The sequence below is a fragment of the Cynocephalus volans genome, chromosome 3, assembly GCF_027409185.1.
Source record: "Cynocephalus volans isolate mCynVol1 chromosome 3, mCynVol1.pri, whole genome shotgun sequence".
NCBI lineage: Eukaryota > Metazoa > Chordata > Mammalia > Dermoptera > Cynocephalidae > Cynocephalus > Cynocephalus volans.
In genome coordinates, this window is record NC_084462.1 from 161,796,376 (window position 1) to 161,810,349 (window position 13,974).

At 35.1% G+C, this 13,974-nt stretch overlaps 1 protein-coding gene across 3 annotated transcripts in view; it reads right to left on the reverse strand.

The window, feature by feature from the left end:
• Nucleotides 1–13,974, reverse strand: part of SEL1L (SEL1L adaptor subunit of SYVN1 ubiquitin ligase) — a 59,404-nt gene that overhangs the window by 21,732 nt on the left and 23,698 nt on the right. For all 3 annotated transcript variants that reach the window (XM_063089706.1, XM_063089703.1, XM_063089705.1), the window contains 6 exons: nucleotides 13,512–13,617; nucleotides 12,534–12,696; nucleotides 9,836–9,889; nucleotides 9,686–9,745; nucleotides 7,538–7,619; nucleotides 7,025–7,179 (listed from right to left, as the gene is read on the reverse strand). In XM_063089706.1, the coding sequence (XP_062945776.1) occupies nucleotides 7,025–7,179; nucleotides 7,538–7,619; nucleotides 9,686–9,745; nucleotides 9,836–9,889; nucleotides 12,534–12,696; nucleotides 13,512–13,617 (620 nt within the window). The remainder of the gene's footprint in view (nucleotides 1–7,024; nucleotides 7,180–7,537; nucleotides 7,620–9,685; nucleotides 9,746–9,835; nucleotides 9,890–12,533; nucleotides 12,697–13,511; nucleotides 13,618–13,974) is intronic.

Sequence of the window (13,974 nt, forward strand, 5' to 3'; positions counted from 1 at the left end):
ACTCAGAGACAAAGAGAGAATCTTAAAAGCTGCAAGAGAGAAGCGTCAAGTCACCTATAAGGGAGCCCCAATCAGGTTAACATCAGACTTTTCATCACAAACCCTAAAAGCTAGAAAGGAATGGGATGATATTTTCAAAATACTAAAAGACAAAGATTGCCAGCCAAGAATACTCTACCCTGCAAGGCTATCCTTCCGAAATGAGGGGCAAATAGTATATTTCTCAGACAAACAAAAACTGCGGGAGTTCACTACCACAAGACCACCCTTACAAGAAATCCTCAAGGGAGTACTGGGTTTGGTTCCTGAAAAATAACTACCACTGCCATAAAAACCCAAGAAAAATCTAAACCCGCTAGTACAATAAAAATGGCATTCATGAAGAGAAAACAAGCTAACAAAAACACTATCTACAACCTAAGGAACCAACAAACAAAGAAACCAAACAGTAAATCAGAAAGCAAGGAACAAAAGACACCTAAGACAACCAAACAACCAATAAAATGCTAAGAATAAATCAACACCTTTCAATAACAACTCTTAATGTTAAAGGTTTAAATTCCCCAATTAAAAGACACAGACTGGCTGACTGGATCAAAAAGCAGGACCCAACTATATGCTGCCTACAAGAGACCCACCTCACCCATAAAGATTCACACAGACTAAGAGTGAAAGGATGGAAAAAGATTTACCATGCAAACAGAAAAGAAAAACGAGCTGGAGTGGCTATTCTTATATCTGACAAAATAGACTTTAAACTAAAAACCATAAAAAGAGACAATGAGGGACACTACTTAATGATAAAAGGACTGATCCATCAAGAAGACATAACAATCATAAATATGTACGCACCCAATGTTGGAGCAGCCAGATTTATAAAACAAACTCTATTAGACCTAAAGAAGGAAATAGACACTAATACCATAATAGCAGGGGACCTGAACACTCCACTGTCAATATTAGACAGATCATCTAGGCAAAGAATCAGTAGAGAAACACAAGATCTAAACAAGACTCTAGACCAATTGGAATTGGCAGATATCTACAGAACATTCCACCCAACAACCTCAGAATATTCATTCTTCTCATCAGCACATGGATCATTCTCCAAGATAGATCACATATTAGGTCACAAATCAAGTCTCAATAAATTCAAAAAAATTGGAATTATCCCATGTATCTTCTCAGACCACAATGGATTAAAACTAGAAATTAATAACAAACAAAACTCTGGAAACTATACAAACACATGGAAATTAAACAGCATTCTACTTAATGACATATGGGTCCAAGAAGAAATCAAGCAGGAAATCAAAAAGTTTATTGAAACTAATGAAAACAATGATACATCATACCAAAACCTGTGGGATACTGCAAAAGCAGTATTGAGGGGAAAATTTATTGCATTAAATGCTCACTTCAGAAGAATGGAAAGATGGCAAGTGAACAACCTAACACTTCACCTTAAAGAACTAGAAAAACAAGAACAATCCAATCCTAAAGTTAGCAGACGGAAAGAAATCATTAAGATCAGAGCAGAACTCAATGAAATTGAAAACCAAAAAACAATTCAAAAGATCAACGAATCAAAAAGTTGGTTTTTTGAAAAGATAAATAAAATTGACAAACCATTAGCATGGCTAACAAAAAAAAGAAGAGAGAAGACTCAAATAACAAAAATTAGAAATGAAAAAGGCGATATTACAACTGATTCATCTGAAATACAAGGAATCATTCGAGACTACTATAAACAACTATACGCCAACAAATTTGAAAATCTGGAGGAAATGGATAAATTTCTGGACACACACAAGCTCCCAAAACTGAACCGTGAAGACGTAGAAAATTTGAACAGACCAATAACAATAAAGGAGATTGAAGCTGTTATCAGAAGGCTCCCAACAAAGAAAAGCCCAGGACCAGATGGATTCACAGCAGAATTTTACCAAACATTCAAAGAGGAATTGACACCGATTCTTTACAAACTATTCCAAAAGATTGAAACGGACGCAAATCTCCCAAACTCATTCTATGAAGCAAACATCATCCTGATACCAAAACCAGGTAAAGATATAACCAAAAAAGAAAACTACAGGCCGATATCCTTGATGAATATAGATGCAAAAATCCTCACTAAAATACTAGCAAACAGAATACAGCAACACATACGAAAAATTATTCATCACGATCAAGTGGGATTCATCCCAGGGATGCAAGGTTGGTTCAACATACGCAAATCAATAAATGTGATACACCATATTAATAAACTCAAACACAAGGACCATATGATCATCTCTATAGATGCTGAAAAAGCATTTGATAAAGTTCAGCACTCATTCATGACAAAGATCCTCTATAAGTTAGGTATAGAGGGAAAGTATCTCAACATAATTAAAGCCATATATGACAAACCCACTGCCAATATCATCCTGAATGGGCAAAAGCTGAAAGCTTTTCCTTTAAGAACAGGCACCAGACAAGGATGCCCACTCTCACCACTCCTATTCAACATAGTGTTGGAAGTACTAGCCAGAGCAATCAGAGAAGAGAAGGAAATAAAGGGCATCCAGATTGGAAAAGATGAAGTCAAACTGTCCCTGTTTGCAGATGACATGATCCTATATATCGAACAGCCTAAAACCTCTACAAAAAAACTCTTGGAATTGATAAATGATTTCAGCACAGTAGCAGGATACAAAATCAACACACAAAAATCAGTAGCATTTCTTTTCTCCAATAGTGAACATGCAGAAGGAGAAATCAAGAAAGCCTGCCCATTTACAATAGCCACCAAAAAAATAAAATACTTAGGAATTGAGTTAACCAAGGAGGTGAAAAATCTCTATAATGAGAACTACAAACCACTGCTGAGAGAAATTAGAGAGGATACAAGAAGATGGAAAGATATTCCATGCTCTTGGATTGGAAGAATCAACATAGTGAAAATGTCCATACTACCCAAAGTGATATACAAATTCAATGCAATCCCCATCAAAATTCCAAAGACATTTTTCTCAGAAATGGAAAAAACTATTCAGACATTTATATGGAACAATAAAAGACCACGAATAGCCAAAGCAATGCTGAGCAAAAAAAATAAAGCTGGAGGCATAACACTACCTGACTTTAAGCTATACTACAAAGCTATAATAACCAAAACAGTATGGTACTGGCATAAAAACAGACACACTGACCAATGGAATAGAATAGAGAATCCAGAAATCAACCCACACACTTACTGCCATCTGATCTTTGACAAAGGCACCAAGCCTATTCACTGGGGAAGGGACTGCCTCTTCAGCAAGTGGTGCTGGGATAACTGGATATCGATATGCAGGAGAATGAAACTAGATCCATACCTCTCACCGTATACTAAAATCAACTCAAAATGGATTAAGGATTTAAATATACACCCTGAGACAATAAAACTTCTTAAAGAAAACATAGGGGAAACACTTCAGGAAATAGGACTGGGCACAGACTTCATGAATACGACCCCAAAAGCACGGGCAACCAAAGGAAAAATAAACAAATGGGATTATATCAAACTAAAAAGCTTCTGCACAGCAAAAGAAACAATTAAAAGAGTTAAAAGACAACCAACAGAGTGGGAGAAAATATTTGCAAAATATACATCTGACAAAGGATTAATATCCAGAATATATAAGGAACTCAAACAACTTTACAAGAAGAAAACAAGCAACCCAATTAAAAAATGGGCAAAAGAGCTAAGTAGGCATTTCTCTAAGGAAGATATCCAAATGGCCAACAGACATATGAAAAAATGCTCAACATCACTCAGCATCCGGGAAATGCAAATCAAAACCACATTGAGATACCATCCAACCCCAGTTAGGATGGCTAAAATCCAAAAGACTATGAACGATAAATGCTGGCGAGGCTGCGGCGAAAAAGGAACTCTCATACATTGTTGGTGGGACTGCAAAATGGTGCAGCCTCTATGGAAAATGGTATGGAGGTTCCTTAAACAATTGCAAATAGATCTACCATACGACCCAGCCACCCCAGTGTTGGGAATATACCCAGAGGAATGGAAATCATCAAGTCGAAGGTATACCTGTTCCCCAATGTTCATCGCAGCACTCTTTACAATAGCCAAGAGTTGGAACCAGCCCAAATGCCCATCATCAGATGAGTGGATACGGAAAATGTGGTACATCTACACAATGGAATACTACTCAGCTATAAAAACGAATGAAATACTGCCATTTGCAACAACATGGATGGACCTTGAGAGAATTATATTAAGTGAAACAAGTCAGGCACAGAAAGAGAAATACCACATGTTCTCACTTATTGGTGGGAGCTAAAAATTAATATATAAATTCACACACACACATACACACATACACACACAAACCGGGGGGGGGGGGAAGAAGATATAACAACCACAATTATTTGAAGTTGATACAACAAACAAACAGAAAGGACATGGTTGGGGGGGAGGGGGGGAGGGAGAAGGGAGGGAGGTTTTGGTGATGGGGAGCATTAATCAGCTACAATGTATATTGACAAAATAAAATTAAAAAAAAAAAAAAAATAAAAATAAAAATAAAAAATAAAAAAAATTAAAAAAAAAAAATAAATAAAAATAAAGTCTGAATGCAAAAAAAAAAAAAAAAAAAAACCAGTCCAACAGGAAACCATTTAGATGGAAAAAGATTTCTGTTTATGGCTCAAAAAACAAAAGATTTAGTCTTAACTCCTAAAGATATTAATCTACTTTAATCAATCTAAACATTTAAAAAACTAAAGATGCATGCTTTTAAATGCAAAGAATCCTTCTGAAATGGAGGTGAAATAAAGACATTTTCAGACAAACTAAAACTGAATTTGTCCCCAGTGAACCTGCTCTAAAGGAAATACTAAAGGGTACTTTTCCAGCAGAAGGAAAATTATCTGAGAAGCTTGGAGATGCAATAAGAAATAAACAACAAAAAGGTAAAAAATTTGTGAGTAAACCTAAATTAATATGTATAGTTTAAAACCTATTATCCTGTGAGGTTCAAAAATATGTAGACTTAAAGCACAAAGACTACTCTAAGGTCTCTGTGTTGTCCTGGAAATGGTAAACGTGCTCACTCATACTAGACTTTGATAAGTCAAGGATGCATTTTTTGAACTCTAGATAACCATGAAAAGAGTGGTGAATGACTATATGTTATGCTAGCAGGGGAAGAGATGCACTAGCAAAAAATCACTTGAACCAAAAGAGGGCAAGAAAGGAAAGAAAAGGGAACATGGAAAAGCAAGATAAACAGAAAGCAAGTAAAACAGAAAATTTAAAGCACAATGTATCATAATGTAAAAGAAAGATATTTAATCAGACACGACAGCTTTCTCATAATTTCCATAAGCTAAGATTGAAGCTACCTTTCACTATAGTTTTTTTTTTTTAAACTTAAGACTCCTCTGTTAGTCTTAAAACTAATTGTTTTTAATAAGTACCTATTGCTCATCTCTTTGTACCCTAAATCAGAAATAACTGCAAAGAGAAAAAAAGATAGACACTGAAGTTCTTTTTAATATCATCAAAACAAGCCACAAAACACACTCACACACACACACACACACACACACACACACACACACACACAATACTCTGATGGAGATCATATAATTTACATTAAACAGCCTACTTGACGTTGAGGAAATTATGATCTAAGATGAGGAAAAACAACATGAACAGTAAATAGCTCTGAAGAGCATCTGATATTCTAAATGTTCCAGAGACTTGTTTAGAGAAAACAAGTTTCATCTTTGGTGACTCCAGGAAGAGCCTTCATTATCAGTGTTAATGCTGCTCCATTCGAGCAGTGATTTTTTTTCTTTTTATTAGCATATTAGTTATTGTAAATCATGATTTTCCTTTATGCCCTTTACCCGACCTATCTCTCCCCAAGTCCCCTTCCTCCCACCTGTCCCATCTGTAGTAACATTAGGTTTGTTCTCTCCTTCTGAAAGTTCAATGAATTGTTGTGGTCTTTTCTTTCTTTCTTTCTTAGCACCCAGTTATATGTGAGAACATGCAGTATTTCTCTTTCCTTGTCTGGCTTATTCCACTTAACATAATTTTCTCAAGACTCATCCATATTGCTGCAAATGGCAGAATTTCATTCTTTTTTAATGGCTGAATAGTATTCCATTGTGTGTGTGTGTTTATATATGTGTGTGTGTATATATATATATAGGTATATATATACATATACCACATTTTCCTTATTCAGTCATCTGTTGAAAGACACTTAAGGTTGGCTCCATATTTTGGCTATTGTAAATAGAGCTGCAGTGAACATGGGAGTACAGGTATCCCTCTGACATACATGATGATTTCCATTCAGTTGGATATATATCCAGTAGTGGGATTGCTGGATCACATGGTAGTTCTATCTGTAGCTGTTTGAGGAACTTCCATACTGTTTTCCATAGTGGCTGTGGTATTTTACAGTCCTACCAACACTGCAGAAGGGTTACCCTTTCCCCACATCCTCGCCAGCATTTGTTATTCATGGTCTTTTAAATAATGGCCAGTCTAACTGGGGTGAGATGATATCTTAAGGTGGTTTTGATTTGCATTTCTCTGATAACTAGTGATGCTGAACATTTTTTCATGTACCTGTTGGCCAGTTGTAAGTCTTCCTCTGCAAAATGTGTATTCATCTCCTTTGCCCATTTTTTGATTGGATTATTTGTTGTTGTTTTTTTGTTTGTTTTTTGTTTTTAACCAAGCAGTGATTTTCAACTGTGGTACATAGGGGAGTCCCCTGGCCAGCTTTTAGAAACTATCAGTGCCTAGGCTCCATCCCAGAAGAACCCAAATGGAACCTCGGGAGAGTGTGGGACTCTTGGTAATTTTAAAAATGCTCCTCAGGTGATTCTAATACATAGCTAATAACTTCACAGCAACTAAAATGGTACTTACAGACGTAAGTGCCTGCCCACTTCCCACTACATTAAAATATACAACACAGTAAAATATTCCATGAGATGTTTAAACACGTACCTGTGCTTGTACATCACCCTTTTCAGCTAGAAACTGGTAATACTGAATCAAATCTTCTTCTAGCATTCCACTGTTCATTCCTGGATTTTCCACTTCATCAGGCAGCCGTATTCTCTGTACTACTGAGCCTCCTGTTAGTGATATATCACTAGCAACTGAAACAAGAGGACAAAGTAACAATGTGGAGGCAAGTCAGAAGAATTGTCCCACAGAAAGAACAATTTCAGCAGCCAAATGTTGACAGTCACAATATTAAAGGAAACTTTCCATAGGAGTCTATAGATTATAAAATAGTAATCTATTAATAAATTGAAGTTTTTCCACAAAATATTTAATAAGTGAAACCCAAAGCAAAATTAAAGAAAGAAGTACTTATTAATCAACTAGTTTAAAAAGAAGTCTACTTAAGAGAGCCATACATGATATTTTAAATAGTGTAACAAAAACAGATGTATTTAAAATTAATCTGTACTTTTTTTTTCCTGAAAGGTGAAAGGGAAAAGAAATAGATACCATGATTGGCAACAAGACGATAATGAGTCAGTGCAGATTCACAACTCTGGAGGACCCCGATGCCAGCCCAGTATCGGTAACCCTGTAAAACAACTTAAAGTGAGAAGACGGTTGCTTCATATGCTTCAATGGTATTCTTCTTGGAATAAATAAAGCTAACAATACCCAGGATATAATTTTGCTGTCTTTTGATCCAAGTACACTAACACCTCATTTATCCTCAGTTTTAAGTTCTGAGGTAATCTATTCAGCAACTTCAACAAGCAGACTATAGCTAAGAACTAGGAAATGAATAATAAAGTTCCTAGAGCAATCAAAATAGATACCATAAACTTTATGTACAAAGAGTGTGTATTTTGCTCATAAGAGAAAATCACTTAAGGTTCTTGCTTAGAACCAATTTTAATCTTACTTTAGACAAAATGTTATCAAAAATGAGTTAATCTTCCAAACTGGAAAAGAATTAGTAACAAATCAGCAAAAAAAGAAAGACGAGAGACTACTGAAAGCAGACACAGTCATAAGAGCAATACATGACTTCAGAATAAGTGGGATGATAGCTAATAATAAAGAGTAGACAACCAAAAATAGAGCTCTCTGGAGTCATTCTACACAAATAAATTTATAAACTTTAACAATCCTCAGAGCATTACTATATAATAATGCGTATAATACTTAATGTTCTTATTCTGTAGCCACTGTTTAAGAGGACTGGTAAGTATAACTAAAAAAAGATTTCTGTCAAAAATATTTAACAAACTTTTCCCATACAGAAGTATAAGTTTCATTTTTCTTAAAAATTCACCTGAAAGGAACTTTTCAATTACTGTTTGATAAATAAATGTTACTGTAGATTAAACAAATGAAAACATTTCAGAATTAGTGACGGGTATTTCAGAAAGTTAGAGCAACGCTCTAATTTTTCATTTGCTTAAACTCCCTCAGCAGTTTACCCTGTAACAGGACAAAGTCCAAGCTCCTTGGCAGGACTTATAGCCTCGTTATAGGATGCTGTCTACCTACCTAGCTCATGCACTACCTGGCATTCTACTCTCAGACACACTAAAGTGCATGTATTTTCTTGCAAACACCACATTTCTTCTTGTTGCTGTCCCTTTGCATTTACTGCTGCTGCTGTCTGGGCACGCTGCTTCTTCCATTCATTCAGTACTATCTAACCTCCCCAAAAGCACTTCAGTTGCTTCTTTCCTCAGAAGTGTCTCCTTAATCCCCCTCCCTTCCAATCTGTGTTTCTTAACATTCTCACACTGTACTGTAACAGTCTCCTTACCTGCGTCTCCCTTTCCAGATTAAAAGCTTGTTTGCGGGGGGGGGGGGGGGGGTATGACATTTTATTCATCTTTGGAATCTCAATGATAAATACTCAAATATTTTTTAAATAAATATGGGTAAAATTATCTAAGATCCGCCCAGTTGGCCAGAAAACTAGATTTTCCTTCTTTGTTAAGTCTCATATCCCATCAGTGACAAAGCCTGCCAATCCTTTCCAGATTTTGGACTGGTTTCTCTGCTTTCAGTCTCATTTCCACTCAGTCTATCCTTTACATTCCTGCAATAATGAACTTAACATATTCATTTGAAACATACTAACTTTGGATCAGAGGTCATACGATTTACCCAAAATCTGTTTATAAAGTAGAAGGCAGTTTAAACACCTTAGAAAAAGAATTTGGCGGATTCTATATTCACCATTAAGCTATTTAAGTAACCGATGCTATCAGGTAACACGTAAGAGATACTCTTTAATGTCCTTTACAGTACGCAGTTTTTGTAAAGTAAAATCATCAATTTAAATGTAAAGTCTATGATAATCCAATCTAAAAAGTGATTCTGACAAACAATTCCAACTCAGAGAAAATAAAAAAGAACCATTTATCAGATCTCTATTTTTAAGGGCAATCAGCCAAACTAAACATTTTAAATTTGGACTCTACCAATTCTCATCCACATATAGATTCAATTTGATATATCAATCAACAAGAATTTGAAGGATGTTCAAGTGAATATTTGGTCTTAATTATTATAAGCAAATTTCAGTCATGAAGGCTGGAAAAGTTGTGGCCAATGTAAACCACAAATTTTTTGTGCTACTTAAGATTATCAGTCTTCCACTGAAGTCATACTTACCAAAACCATGTGGGCTATCAGATTGCCCCCAAGAGCTCCAAAAGTATAATATACAAGGGCCTGTGAAAGAACAAAAGATGCTTAATTGAACATTGGTATAGATTTACTAAATTCAAATTGTAATATACAATAAAATTTTAATAGTATTACCTTTGCCTGACTTGAATTAACACCAAGTCCAGAAGCATAGAGAAAGCCAAGAGCCTGAAAAAAATGATAAAAGTAAGAATTCTTCCTCTGATGAAAGTTTATCCAAGACAGACAGTTTTATGCACTATGAAAAGATGTAAGACTCTTTAAATGCTAAAAGATTTGGGTGCAAGTATGCACAACTGTGGAATTAAAGAGCCTCAGACATGCATTTAGGGTTTTATAAATTACACAATTAAATTTAAACAAGTCGAAAAGTTTAGCTTGAAGATTAAAGACAATTTAATAAAATATTAATTAGAAAAACAAAGGAGAACACACTTAAAAATGATTTTTACTTCATCTTTATGAACAGCCATTATGAAGACAAAACAACTTCCACATCATTACATCAACATTTTTCTCCATCTATGCAGAGTAGGCTACACTATGAATGGACAAGAGATTACTAAGATAAATTATCCCAGGAAAAAAAAGAGGAATCAAGGAGTCAGGCTGAAGAGATCAAGGGAGAAAGGTCATTTTGCAATGCAAGAGCACACATAATTTTCTAAAAAAAACAACCAATGTATTGATAAAGTTCTACCCTTTGCCCTCTGTGGATCATTCTAGATGACAAAGTATAAGCTAAGGTTAGAAATGCAGGTGTGGCAGCAACTGCTAGTGCTCATCAAAGTCCAGGAGCTCAGAGGAGCTGAAATGTAGAGACATTTCCCAGCCCCCTTTGAAGTTACGTAGGACCTTACGCCTGAGATGTGGCTGGAAGGGATATAAGGCATTTTAGGCCCGGCCCTTAAAAACATCCCAGAGAATCCTCCCATTTTTCTTTTCCCTTCATGCTGGCTTGGAAGCCCTGTGTTCCAGACGGAGTAGCTACATGATACAAGTAGCCCATGACTGGGATCACCATTTGAAAGAGATTAATGCAAGCAGAAGAACTGCATCAAACCTGGCATGAGCAAGAAATAACTCTTTGTAGTGTTAAGCCACTGTAATTTGGGGAGTTTTGTCTGTTGCGTTAGGTAGAATTAACTATCATGGAGAGAGTGCTTTGCAATGTATAAAGTGTTATGGCATTGTAACAACAACAACATCATCATCATCAACATCATCATCATCACCATCATCACCACCATCATCCTAATAGGGAAAAGATGCCTTCTAAAGTAAAACCATTCTTTAGAGCAGAATGCCTCTGAAGATAAGGAATATATGTGTGAATTTTACATAAACTGATTTATGCAAAGAGAAAAAAGCTTTGAAAACAAAGGAGGAGAATTAAGATATAATCTGTTTATAAAATAAAACTGAGAATATTAAAGGGCTGCAGACTTGCTAGGTATTCAATTCTACACAGAATTATGGTTATGATTCCTGTTATTGTTTAAATAGTCTGAAAACAGACTTTTTCTGTGATTAGAAATTTTGTTCATCTTTAATCATATCCCATAGCTTGAATAAACCTGAATTACTGAAGGCATTTAAAATAAATGTGGCGGCCCCCTAAATCCATGTGTCAATCTTAGCGTTACTAATGGGGAAACAACCAGATACGATGTCATCAACTAATGTGATGTAATGTGGAATACAGAACCTCCCCTCTAGCCAAAAATATTTTACTTGAGTTCTTTAGCCTTTATCTGTGACATTCTGTTTACAGGAAATACAGGTGATGGAGAAACAAACTAAAGGACACCAGGAAGAAGCAAACAAATAGAAGTAGGACATTCTGTAGGAAAACTGGCCCTATCTCTAACACAGGAAGAAAAAGGCAGGAGCTATACTAGAAATAACAATCAAATATAAGGTGTAATCCTGGACTGGATACTGGTTTGAACAAAACAGATATAAAGAAAAGTTTGTGATTAAACAGCATATGAATATGGTATGGGTACTATATGATGTAAAAATTTGCTGGAATGGAAAGGTGAAGGTTGTTGTTTGAAGTTATGGAACAGTGTGCAATAGCATCTCATTTTAACAAAAAATCCCTATGTATATATACACAAAGAGAAAGGTCTATAAGGGTAATATGTTTCATGCACCAACATATTACCACTGCTCATATCTGTGTGGTACATATGTGATGTTTACTTTTTTAGTTTTGTTAGTTTGTATTTCTAGTTTCCTATAATGGACATGTACTGTTTCTGTAATAAAATATATTTTTTAAAAAGCACAAAGATTAAAGAGAGATGCAGCCCCCTGAACATTGAAAAAAATGCAATAGTGAGTAATTTCAGATAAAAAAATAATTACCTTCATATTTCATTCTCTACATATCTAATTTAGAAAACTACAAGTGTAACTGTGGCAAGAAACAACTGCAAAACTGACTTTACTGACCGTAAATGTTCTCAGACTAAGGAAAAAGACTATCCAAGAAGACTGCTAAAATAATCTGCCACAAAATTAATATTTAAGGATATTTTCTTTTCTTTTTTTTTTTTCCGACTTTTTCGTGACCGGCACTCAGCCAGTGAGTGCATCGGCCATTCCTATATAGGATCCGAACTCGAGGCGGGAGCATCGCTGCGCTCCCAGCGCCACACTCTCCCAAGTGCGCCATGGGCTCGGCCCAAGGATATTTTATTATCTAATCTTACTTGTTAAAAAAAAGCCAGGGCATAGAGAGTAGAGTGCTGTTAAAATTAAGAAGTGTTGTGTGCAGAGGATTCTCCACTAAAAGTGCACTTACAGTTTGTCCTTTGGGAGAGCCTTCCTCAGTCAGTTTCTCAAACATCTCTTTAGCTGCCTGGATATTCTGTGTCAGGTAGTCGCCAAACAAAAGAGCATATGACACTCTCTCCAGGGCCTTGGTATGGTTCATGCCTGCTGCCTTTTGAAGATACCGGTATGCTCTTTAATGTAAGAAATTAAGAAACCAATTAGTAATGTTTTGGAACTGCCATTAAACATTTTTTTAAGATCTCCTAAAATGTAGCATAAATAATTTCCTTATGCTATAGAATCCCCCTCTGTTATCTTATTTCTACTAAATAATTAAATATGTAGAAAACATCTGGCTATTTTGTTTTTACATAAGGTACCAGTTCTCCCTGTATCTTGGAATAGTCTAATTACACTAACAGTAATTTAAAAAACTATTTAAAAAGTTAATTTAAAATAAGAGAACTCTAATATGATGATGTCCAGTAAATAATCCAATAATAACTGTTGCAATTTTCTTTTTAAATCTTTGCAGACTATAACAAAAGTCAACTGAAATTAAAAGGACATAAATGTTAGAAGACAATAACTTGTTTTATGTTCTTCCAAGTGCAAATTTCTAAACTCTAGTCAAAAATTACAAAGCAAAAACAAAAAACAAACACCACACCTGATGAGAATTCCTTTTGTTTGCTTTATATCATTTTGAATTCTGAATAGTATATGCATTCTTGGTTCTTAGAAACTACTACAACTTTAGTCAATTATTTCCATTTTACTCATTTTTCATTCTTCTGATCAGTATTTATAACAATTTTATTCTAACAAGCAAAAATCTGTTAAGAGCAATGACACTAATGCCCATAAATCATATTAAGTTTTCTTGTAATGACACTTAGGAAATCCTGTCTCTCGGTACAGTCTTTTTTAAAAAAATAAGTACTTGGCTATTTATTTCATTAACGACCTATCTTGGGGGAAAAATGAACTTGGCAGTGCTACCTACTCTCTTTTTTGGCTTTTCTTATTGCTTCCATTGAGGATTTTCATTCCAGTCTGATACATCATTTCTGCTTCCTGCATTTGCCGTCTTTTAGCAGCCTCTTCTTCAGCTAAAAACAAAATGTCAAGTGCATTTATATGGATTTTAATTCTATACCAATTATTTATCAAACATCAGTATTTATTCTTTCTTTTGCATAGCCATACCAGCACGATAAATCATCTTCCACTATTTCCGTATATGACTCTGAAAACTCTTGGTTTTAAGTATGGCCTTTACTTGACACAAGTCAAGACTTTTAAAACAAAATATAAAAACCATTGAAATCACTTTCTTTTAGAGAAAGCAATACCAAGTTGCCTTTGAAGGGTACTTTTCTGTTAGAAATGCTAACATTTTTTATATAATTCAACTAAAATTTCAGACTAAATGCCAAGGACAGCTAAAATAAGGACAGAAGGACAGT